Here is a 12,080-nt window from a genome sequence, read left to right as displayed (position 1 = left end):
GGATACTGACCATATGTACTGATCTGTCGAAAGTCAAAACCTGCATCCCTCATGCCTTGTAAAAGTGAACGGTGCTGAGGTCGAAGCGCCAGCCGTCAATAATACAATACTTTACAGATCTTACCGGAGACTGTATGAAAGCCCTCTTTTGTGAATGCGAGATGGGTAATACTGGTTGTACACCTGGATGGAGTAGTAAGCCCGGCAGATAAACGGGACCTGCAGTGGTGCACAATGTCTATTGTACCAAGTATGCTTTACTGCTTGAACAGGAGTGAACACAGGCACTCGAAACGTCCGACTTCCGAGGAGGGTCAGGACCACCCAGGGATTCAAAGGACATTGGGCCAAGAAGACAAAAGGCCAGACGCCCAAAGAACCGGAAACCCAAAGTTTGAGTCAGAAGGACGACCCGAGCGCTAGTAGGCCGTGAGCAACACACGGCAGACTTGCCAGAGAGCCTGGAATCCGACACCGCCTCCTCTCTCCGCCAGTGCCACGGGCGATGCGAATGGGCGAAGACTGGGAGACCTGGAAGAACCTCACTAGGGAGGAGAAGAGTACCCGCCGTTGGGAGCGGACCACGTCCTGCGCCCAAGTCACTGCCACGGTGACTGAGTCACCACTCTCTCCCGATGCGATTTGGTTCGCATGACACCAAAGTCCCTGGCGCGAGCGAGTCGTTGGCCCAAAGCGGATCCAGGTGGCGCGCTAGTCCCTTTCCGGTGGGTCACGCAGCGGAGTCTGGAGCAACCACCCAATCAGCAGACCCGGTGACCACACTATTTCCGGCCTGCATGACGCCATGAATTAGGAATGGCGTGATTTTCTGTGATTGGTGGTTGGGCTTGCAATGGGAGGGGCCTGCCGGGCTGCAAGCTCCTGCTTTTCTGGCCTTTCTCTTGCGATTCCTCTGCGAGTCCGCTGGCGTGTTGCAGCTTGCTGCTGCAGCTGCAGTAGTGCAAGCATTATAGTAAATGATCATAATGCCTGACTGCTGCAGGCCCCCAGAAGTTTGTCGGTTGATTCGCCCCCCTCGATGCGTTATGATTTGAGGACCCATAACTTTGTTGGATGCCGAGATAACACGTACCCTGTCCTCTTTGCACTTCCCGACTCCATCAAACCACAATCCCTGGGAGAGGGAGGAGGAACCTGGTCGGCGTGGTCTTAAATTCAGGGACCGAATGTACAGTACCTTGATGTACATCTGTCAGTTCGCGGCATGCAGTACTAATGAACCAAGTATATGACTACACAGGCACCTCCGAGTCTTTCCTACTATTAGTCCTCGTAGTAACACTGTATGCATAACTTCGTACCTGCAATGAAAAAAGCTGCAACCCCCCCCCCCGATGCGATTGTAGTGAAAATTCAAGGTTCTGGACCTTGCCATGTACAGTAGTCTGAACAATCGTCCCTTCCATTGATGACTTCCAGTTCATCCTGGTACCTGCGACATCTTCCCCCAACGTCCATGTGTTAACTCTGTAACATAATGAGCGCCAGCGACCGAGCGGCCCCAGGGCAGATCGTTGTCTTTGCAGGTGTGTGGGACGGGCCCCAATCTGATTGACAATCTACGCGCCGATACCATAGATAGCAACAACCCGATTCATATCAGAGACCCCACTCAATCTACGCGCTACACATCTCTGCACCCCGTCTGATCCTCGCGACGATGATTGTACTTGTACCTCTGTTGACAGCTGAGAACGGGTGTCAAGTGTCGATCATGATCAAAGACACGACCCCTCGCAAGATCAGAATTGGAGTCATTCCCGCGCCAGTGTTCCCCCCCTTTCCTGTGCACCCCCCCTGCCTTGCTTGCCTTTCCTTGGTCACCACGTCGTGAAATTGGTCCCAGATCGAGGTTTTGGCGCGCGGGAAAAGCCAGGTCCAGTGAGACATGACCAACTCCAGATGAACAGATCTGCCAAGTTGTGGTTGGCAGATTTGCCGGATGAATCTGAAACGATACTCGGATGGAGTGTGGTGGTGGTTCGATCAAGGGAGAGGAGGGGAGGGGCTGGTTGAGTTGACTGAGACTGGCTTCCTCGTGAAAAGGGTTACGCAAGACGGTTGTTGACCTGAGTTTTCCATTGACATGTGGTCCGTGAAGAGCGGGCTCGTGCAATGGGGGATGGTCCGACGAGTGAGAACATGCCGGGATCCCTTTGATAGCATCATATGTTGTAATCTTGATGATTGTGGATGGCGGAACACGCGTCTTGTGTCAATCGTATACCCAGTATGGCACTGTCAGCGTGTCACTACTCCCACAACTATTTGTTAATGTGGTATGCACTATGTACGATGTACTTTATTCGGCGAAGACGGAGGAGAAGATACAAACTATGCAGTCTACCTGCCACTGTATGTCAATGTCCATATCCTGCCTAGTATTCGAGGACAAGAGACGAGAGTGGCAGTCGATACTACTGACTCGAGATTGAGATTCACATCCCTCAAGAAGAGATTGGACATTACACGAGTACGTCAAACTCCGTTCCGGCCGTGGGCTGGCATCTGCATCTCACCGTACTCAACCAGCCTTCCACTAGACCTCTTGTCGTACTACGCTCCTCGTACTCTACCCCCAAAAAAGAAGGCATTCGACCAAATCCTGCGAGCCAGTCGCCCAACACCCTCGTCGCTCTCCCAGACCCTTACCCCACCTCAGCCCTCCCATCTGACTCTCTGGCTATCGTGCATCCGAGTCACGTCCAGGGGACAGGAATCTATCCCATAGGACCAAAAGCAAACCACATAAGCCCTGCATCGGACATTCAAACGCTGCACGGCCATCCCCACTCAGCCGGGTCCAACCGTCCAGCATCGACCGCCGTCCAGCGGTGAAGGAATTTGCACGTCAACATCAAGCGCCTCGAGTCCTTAACCGTCCACGAGCATGACTCTTCTCTCTCTCTTCCTATGTTTCCCTCTCCTCCTCCCCACCGCTTGACCGCTCCCTGCGAGATTGCCCGGCACACGGTTCCTGTCCTTGCATGACCCGAGCCGATCGAGGTCCCCAAGCCCGGCACTGCAGTGGGCCCTGCACAACCACTGGAGGACTCCACCTGGCCCTCCCTGTCTGCAGCGAAGTGGATTCTCCCGTCTTGACCAGAGACAAGGTTGGGCATAAAGAGAAAACCATCCCGATCTCAGGTATCTCAGGTTCAGCAGTGTAGGATCAGGGCAGCGACGATGCGGGTTTTCCAAGAAACTTGCACCTTTATCCCACCAAAGTGAATGTGGAGTAGGGAGGTCCTTCTTGTTGATTCGGAGCGATTCCTTTTCATCATGCCTCTTGGGAAGAGCTCTATGCAGTAGGCGTGGGTCTAGTAGCCCTGTGGACTTGGCAGTGTAGATGAGTGCCAGGAAATGGTACTGAGGTTTCCTCTTTCAGGGGGGGGAGGGCGGTCGATGGTGTTTAGGAGATAGCATCACGCGATGGATGAAAATTTCCAGATCTCCGTTTGAGTGTCTCGTGGTCCTCTCGAGTCTCTCGAGTCTCTAGCACGGAACATACACATTACCCCATCGGCCTTGGAAATGACATGACTCGAGCGGTTCAAGTGTTTCAACACTATTGCCAGGCAATTCCAAGATTGACGAGAGCGACATTTGTGAACATTCTCCTCCTTCCATTTTTTCTTTTCTTTTTCCTCTTTTTTGTTTTCAATTGCAATTCGCAAGTGAACAAGTACTGTTGAATCGAAAAGTCTTTCCATGTATGGTCCAGCACCTGCCCAAGCCTTTGTCCTATCCGCTGTCTGGTCCAAGCGCTCTTCTCCGTGTATGTATGCATTGATCACAGCAAAGAGGGTACAAATAAAACGCCTATGATATGCAGGTCTACGTTTACGGCAACCTTGGATATATTTTATGCGTGTCGTGCACGGCTTCGATTCGCGACCGGTCAATCTCATCCGCCATTCTGATACTTGTCTTCCCGGCAACCCTGGAATATAGATATATTCAACTAAGCTACCCCGAGTCAGCACATGCAGAGTCACCAGGAGCTTAGTGTATCCATATACTTCCAATTAATGCTGACGCCGGCGGTTGTCGTTCGAATTTGCCCTATTGCCTACCTCCAGGGTCTTATTTATCAACCTTTAGCTATTACATCCAATAGTTCAAGTACCAAGTCATGTTCAATGGATGCCATCAACCATTTGATTACACTTTACAGCCAGTAGACAACCTACCTATTCCCAAGGTACCCGTTCCATTCATCCGTTTTCGCCGCCCTCAAAGATGCAGAGTCGTGGGTCGGACGAACGCGGAAAGCGGAAACATAAATTGAAGTAAGCATGATCCACGGATCGCGAGTCGATCATTCACGGTCGACATGTACATCCATTCCGATGAGGCTAGCCCCGTCCACGTAGTCCTTTCAACTGAATTACTACATAGCCCCAGTGGCGGTGCCTAACCTAAGATAAGGTACCACCAGCCGCCTCTACAGATTCTACGGAGAGAGAGAGAGAGAGAGAAAAAAAAGAAAAGAAAATGTACCTATATCTTCGTGTGAACTAAGTGTGGTCCTGAAAAATCAAGTAGAGACGGGAGGAGTCTCTGTCGATCTGATATTTGCAGACTGTATTCCCGTCTGGTGAGCTGCACGACGCCCAAAGACGGTCTAAAATATATCAGTTGATGTCAGCCCGGCTTGAACCTCGGGTTGTGAAAGGATACCCTAGATGCGTGATCGGCAAAGCATGAGCATTTTCGTGTTGCGCACTCCCTGACATTACATACCTAGTCCAGCAATCTTAGCAGTCGCCCGGAGGCCTTGCTGTACGTACGGATCCGTTTGGGACGCCACCACGAAGATCAAATCGGGCCCTTCAGGCTTGCATGGATTGGAATGGGGTGGATAGTGTGACTACGTATCGATGCTGTGCTTGGAATATGAGATGGCGTGCGACGAGTTCAACCCCTTTTGTTACCCAATTTCTAGTCAAGATAGAGGTAGGGAATGGCGTTGATGATATCAATTGTGATTGCGCATTGACCCTAATCGTCAAGAACAGAGAATAGCCAGTTCATGTTAGAATTGTCGCCTTGGACTAGGGACTTGTCAAGATACCCTCATATCAATGAACTTTCTCTTTCTGCTTTCGAGAGCCCTACCCTACAGCCCTAGTCATAGTATACGACTTGACCTTTCCCTCGCAACATGGCAGTCAACATTTTTCTATCCACTATTTGAACCGGAAACGTCTCCGTCTCCGGCTCCAGCCCCAAGCCACACCCCAAACTTGGCCCCAAACTGACGACCTGACACCGACACCATCATCCTATCCCGACCAAAAAGGCAAAAGCCCCCCCCCAAAAAGCAAACTCAGCATGTCGTCTGACAGAAAGCTCTGACCACACTCTCCGAGGCGGAGATTTGTGATTCGGTCGTCGTTCACTAAATGCCCGTACGGTTTATCGGGGCTGGGCCAATATGGACAAGGACTACCTGTCTCTCCTCCTTCCCGCTATTCCGTCATTGGCTACATCAGACGGTCCTGCTGACAACCCGCCTCGCCGTATGATGATTTCCAGGCACTCGGGTTTTGCTGTGGCGAGATCTGACAACAAACCGAGTGGCAGTAGTGCATTGAGCGTGGAATAGTAGTGGATCCTCGTTTACTTCTGGTATGACACTTGGTCGTTGGAGATTCGTACAAGATGATGCTGTGGGAGGTGGGGGATTTGTGTTGAGAAACGGTCGCAGTATGCTTACGTAGGCCACGGATAGTGGTGACGTTTGGATTGTAAACTTTTCGACAAGTTGTACTTAGGTTGATATGGAAACAGGGCCGTAGTTGCCCAGCGTTGCTTCTTTTCGTGAGGGTGGGATTGATTCCAGACTGGAGATTGATTTCATTGTTTGAGATAAGCTAGTCATCCATCTTCTGGACTGCGATGGGATACCTCCGGTTGGGCCGGGTGGGATCGCTGGCCCTCTTCAATTGCATCGGATTGATTTGGACTCGAGATATGACGGGAACATTGATGAAAATCGATAGGAGGCAGATACGGCCCCCCTTCAGTACGCATGATCATCTCACTTTGTCGCTATCTTATCGGGATCCGGTCTATCCTCGTCCTCGATGATGGATGTACATAGTACATATGTACTTATCTTTCTACCATATCGGATGTAGCATACGCAACCAGTCAAGAATCCCAAGTACCTACTACCCGTACCTCTCCTTGCCCTATCAATTCCAACCGCAGACCTCATTGCCAATGCCCGGAACGGGAATCCGAATCAAATACAATATAAAACGTTTGAAAAAAAAACCTCAAACCGTCCGACGATCGTCCTCATCCTCAAACTGTGGAAAGCCCGATGTTTCCCGAAACTCATCCCTCATTCCGTAGATCAGATCCAACTTGGAACAGACCCAGTCGGACCTTTGTTTCATCAAATCTCCTTCAACAGCGTGAATTCCCAAATAAGCCGTATCCTGACGAGTTGATCCGCATCTCTGCCGATCCCCGCGATAAGCATAGAGACCATCCCGGGGGAAATATGACGGGTCGATAAGGAGAGAAGAGAAGGGAAAGGGTTGGGGGTAGAAGGGACTGTGAATGTTTAGTGTTGGAAAAGCGGGGATTGCCTGGTTGATGTGGTGATAACGGCCAGGCTCGTCCCTTTTTTGTGCTGGTGGTTCCGTTGTACCAAGGGAGCTATGCACGATCCGAGTGTACTGGTGAATAGAGTCTGTTTTTACCGGATTTGGTCGTATGTCCGGGTCCCAAATTGAGGAACTCATGACTTGTAAAGGATGATTCGTAGGAACCGTGTTCAAAAATGGACACTATCATAGGTCTGTACATACATCTCAGGGTTACACTCCATTCTTATCATTAGTCCCGTCGACCCACGTTCACGATAAGACCACTGGGATGAAAGGGTCACATTTTGATCCAAGTCGGGTTTGGTTTTGAGAGATCCATTCTTTCAAAGATGGGGGGGGGGGGGGGGGGGGGGCTATGGGAGTCAACTTACAGTACTCACTACGCAGTACAGACACACAGTATACTCCAGTCAAGGGCCGCAACATCACCCCCAAGACCCAGGCAGAGAGAGAGAGCTTGACTGGCTCGTATCAATCAAATCCACGGTTCATCCTTATCACCTAATTTTGCGCCTATCATGAAGGGACCCACCCCCGCACGATCACGATCCCAAACCGTAGACCAGAAGTCCTTCAAGAGTCCGTGTAGAGACCACGGACAGTAGCCACGAAAGGGTCAAGACCTGCAGGGCAGACCTAGTGACCCTGATCATCAGACAATCACGCGATCAAGTGGATTTGTCCTTTTTTTGTGTTGTCCCCACGCCGTCTCCGCACGGAGGAGTCTCGCTGAATTTGTGAGCACTAATCATGCAACCAGAACCAGCTCCGGTCATGATCCGACGAACATTGAGATTTGTCAGTGGTCCGTGGATTCTCCGTACAGGAATGATACTGGGAGTCGGCCTAGGTTCACTGCTCGGATGATATGCGAGGGGAAAAAAAAGAAGGACATTTGATCAACATAGTAAAGGCCCGGGAAAGGGAGAGAAGGTATTGTTACGACAGAAGGTGCCTCGGTTGAATGAAGCGTGTATGCGATAAGGATGAGGGACGGTGCTGGACGGTGATGGACGAGGATACTCCGGTTTCGGGGATCCTCTTCTCTGCGGGGGATCTGCTGTCATGGAGATGCGACGATTTTCTGTGTCAAAGAACCCGAGTGTGTCTTCCACACGAGAGGAGGGGGAAAGACACTGGACAATCAGTGTGCGATCACGATCAAGACGATGTTGACGTCGCAACATCCTTCATTAGGCATGGGATTCCGAGACTGGTCGATAGTGATCATTGGAATGAGATCACTTTGGCTCGGAAGGAATCTCTTTTTGGAATCGTCGCCCTCGACTGTCCACTAGAGTCCTGCGTAGGTCTAGGCACTGTAGTTGTGTACATCCTCCAGAGGAGTTCTTGACTCCATCCTCATGTATCCTTACTCTCTACTAAAGTTCTCCGTTGTCCGTTGTCCGGGACCGGATGACGAAGGTCTGACCCAGGCCATGATCGCATCACCATGACTCCGAGAGGGCGGGCTGGATGATTCCACACACCAGTCGACTCGATTGATTCCCCCCCCCCCAACCTCAAGGTTTCGAAGGATTCCTGTCTGTCCAGCTTCCTTTGTCGTCATTGGTATCGTGCCAATACGATTCGTTTTCATTTTTTCCCCTCACCTCCCTTTTCGCTCCAGTCTCACACTCTCGCGCGCGCGCAATCTTCCTCCTCTTGGGATAGACTTTTCGGGTCGCGTGTCGTTGGGCTCGGATTGTCCCATCCTCCATAGTATGAGACGCTCCAGCAATCTGTGTGTGTGTGGAGAAAGTTCCCTCCTGGTGTAGTGCAGCGCAAGCGTGCAGCGGGCTGATCTGATCTGTCCTGGTGTTGGTTGTGGCGGGGGATTGGATGCCCCATTGAAATCGTGCTTGGCGTGAGACTCTCGGGAGTTTAGGCTCAACCTTTTTGTCATTGTGTTTTTGTTTTACTTTATCCTTTTTGAAGCAGCACTAGTGGGGAAACAGGATCGATATCGCAGGACTGGACAAAATCTCCCATCAACACAGGATCCTGTCCACCTACGCCATCGACGGTGAACATTCGAGTACACGCCAAACCCCCCAAATGGGTTAGACTCGACGTGCAACGCGGCTGTCTCCGAGTTTTTCTCAGGTGACTTTTTCTCCTCTCCACATTGCGAAAGGGAAAAAAAAGAAAAGTGTCCACTTGGAGATCCCCCACGATTTGTGGTTTCGCCCCGGATTTGGGGCTGGACAAGGAGGGCAGCAAAGGGTGGACCCCCTTCAGACACTCGAGGTTACACTGTCCACCAGGAAGGTCAGAAGATGGAAATGGCATGCTCAACATCCACCCGCTTTTTCGATGGAGGTGTAGAGAACACAGGTTGGGAGGATGCGTTTGAACGCAATGCCAGTCTCTGTCTTTTTCTGTTTTGTTTGCCAGCAGAATTCCTTACGGTAATTTCGTCAACGGGCTGGTATCTACAAATCTTGCGAACCATCTCGAATCAGACTCGAGTCAAACTAAAAGAGTCCTCGTTCATGACAGTCTACCAACAATTGAAAACTCAACATGTCAACAATCATGCGGCCCATCAGATCACCACGGTGAGTCCTCCAAGTGAAGATCAGCCTGAACATATTTCTCTCATACCACCATACTGTCCTGCCCGTGCCCGGGGGGGGGGGGGGGGGGGGGGGGGGGACTCTCAGAAACTCTGCGCAGGCGAGGCATTTTCGCTTCGTAGGCAATGATCGACCACAACAACCATTCTATCTGGATATCCCCGTCCAACCTTCAAACACCAGGCGATGATCTCTCTTACGTGTGGGTCGACTGTCTTTTCTCCCCTCCTCAATCTTTCTTGTACCCCTCCCGATTCCCCGGAAGACGAGGAAAGCAAAAACAAAGCAACAAGAAAACAGAACAGCAGCCAGCCAGACACAACAGCACAGTAGAAAGACAAAGTATAAAAGAGTCTGCTTCTAGCCAGGGGAATGGGAAATTTATCCAAACTCCAAACTCTTCCCCCCGGTAAACCCTAGAGACTGGGCCAATAGATGGGTAGAAAACGGTGTCACTGGAATGAACCATCAAAGAACAATCCATCCACAATCATCCAACTGTACACCTCGTCGAATGATCTCCTCCCCTCCAACCTCCACCCCCTCTCAAAAATCGAACCAAGAAAAATTGAAGAAACAAACAGAACAGAAACACCTTGAACTTCGTTGACTCGCGACGAGTTCGCATGGCGTGAGACACGTCGAGCGGGTGATGCATCACGTCGAGGCTGCAGATGTCTTGCATCCCCCCCTCAAACTGTGATGCAAACCCCAACTTGGCCGGGACCATGTAAGGTTCGACCTTTTGGGGCCACAACCGAACTGGATTTTCAGGATCTTTGGACGCAATCCCATACGTTCATTGTACATTCTTGATCGTGTTAAAGACGTGGGTCAGAGATGGATTGGGTTCAAGATCGATCGTGCCATCTGAGATGCAAGGGAAGGAGAAGAGATTCTTGAGATTGATCAGGTTTTCTCATCTCCCCCCCCCCCCCCCCCCCCCCCCCTTTGTTTTTCTTTTTGATCGGACTGGGTCATTCAAGTGGATGGATGGGTAAGCTGAACCGAGACCTTGTGGATGGGATTAAATCTTGTCACGAGCAAGCATTCATCTGGGAAAAGGACATTCGTTGAAGAATACCTATTGGATGTCGATCTCGGATCGCAAGCTCACAGTTCAACGAGCACCCGACTATATCCTTACATCTTGATGTAGACAGTATGGCCAAGGGTACCCTAGTAGATTAATAGAACCACCAGACTACATCCATATCCCGAGAGTTGCACAGTAATATTTCTAGAACCTGCCACCCGATCAAAACGCCATTGCTGATCCTGCAAGAATACAATGTAGATAGATGGGTACAGTAGACAATTTCCACCGAATCAATCATGAACCTTCAACCTTGGTTCAGATCTATAGATCGTATAAACATGGTTGACACATGCCATCATTCATGTCCATCCCGAATCAAGCAGCCGATTGACACGGATGATGTCTATATGGAGTCTTTATCGAGAGTTCACCTTGTTAAACCACCACTCCCACCCACATACCTAGAGCCTCGCTTATTCCACTCGGCGGCCAGAAACTGAGACCGCATACCATTGCCAATTGGCTTTACAAAGCCCGTAGTCTCCTTCTACACACCTCATAAGACCTGGACAGGGATCTACAGTACTGACAGTACTTACTACCTCGTACCTACAGTATGTACTGTACAAGATAAGCACCAAGTCATTACCGCATGCGGCACCCATTGCAGCAGATGACACCTTATTCGTAGCCTTCAATGACAAGAAGTGTGGGGGGAGAGAGGGGGTCATGTAACTGCGCTGGGACAGCGGCTACCGTTTTCGGCGCGCGTGATATTTGCCACTACATTCATCCATTTTTTTTTAGCCTGGGCTGTCAGTTTCCATTCCAGATGGGGTATTAGGGTATGACTCGCTATCTTACTGTATGGAGGTATGAGGCCGAAGATGGTGGATCGATTACTTCATAACTCCCGTCTTAAATGTAGTCATCAATAAAAACCATCCATAACTCGTGGATTCAAATATCGTTTCGTAGATTCACAGTTGTTGACAAGTCGGGATCAGATGGGTGTGTAAAACACAATTCCAATCCTGAGACGTTTCATAATATATCTACCATCAGGTATGCAGCTCTCAAGCGTGCCAATCTTCATTCCAATCTACCGATTCCATGTCAATGTAAACCTATCGACAAAGTGCTGTTCCAAGGGACCGCCATTCTCTCTCTGCCTCACACCCCCCTCCTAAACCCCTTTTCAACTGATGTAATCCCCCGCCTCACCCGGGCCCCTATGGAAACTGTGATTTGTCCATTGTCAATCAACGTGTATGACGGGACATCCTTGACATCTGAGACGATGATGAAACGGATCCCCACCAACCACGTCCGAGGATTGCGGGGGTTGGTTGGCGCTAAGTTACGACAAAGGGCAGGATTTGTCGAGTCATTTATCCATGGAGTCTGTGACGCGCAATGAGTGTGGGGGGTTGACGAAGCTAGGGTAGAGTAGGGTAGAGAAGTGCCAAGTAGGACGCCTGCTTGATGGGGTGATCGGGTTGTCCTTCCACAGTCTCTGGTTTACAAGCAGACAGGAACGGGGATGTACAGTGAACGCTGAAGAATGCCGAGGTATTTTCGGTATCAAGGCCTCGAAAGACAAATTGGGGTCGAGTGGTATGAGTGGGTTAGGATAGATCTACCGAGGAAGTGGCCTTGTGGATCGGATATCTCGAGTTGCTTCTATGTAGATGAAGGGGCCTGGTGGAGGTGAATGCGCACATCGTGTCTGGCTGTGAGAAGAAGACAGGGAGAGGAAATGTACATTGTATTCATTGAAAGAAACCCGGGACGAGACATGCACAGAATGATAAA

General features: G+C 50.3%; 1 protein-coding gene across 1 annotated transcript; it reads left to right on the top strand.

Annotated features, from left to right (window-relative positions):
• Positions 1–3,008: 3,008 nt before the first annotated feature.
• On the top strand, positions 3,009–3,716 carry POX_a00642 (uncharacterized protein; the record flags this gene model as incomplete). The annotated part of the gene is made up of 2 exons (XM_050109581.1): positions 3,009–3,168; positions 3,472–3,716. The coding sequence occupies 2 exons, from the start codon at positions 3,009–3,011 to the stop codon at positions 3,714–3,716; spliced, it is 405 nt and encodes a 134-aa protein (XP_049973349.1).
• Positions 3,717–12,080: the final 8,364 nt, after the last annotated feature.

Source organism: Penicillium oxalicum, chromosome I (assembly GCF_001723175.1).
Source record: "Penicillium oxalicum strain HP7-1 chromosome I, whole genome shotgun sequence".
Lineage (NCBI taxonomy): Eukaryota > Fungi > Ascomycota > Eurotiomycetes > Eurotiales > Aspergillaceae > Penicillium > Penicillium oxalicum.
This window is presented reverse-complemented; position numbering and strand designations above follow the sequence as displayed.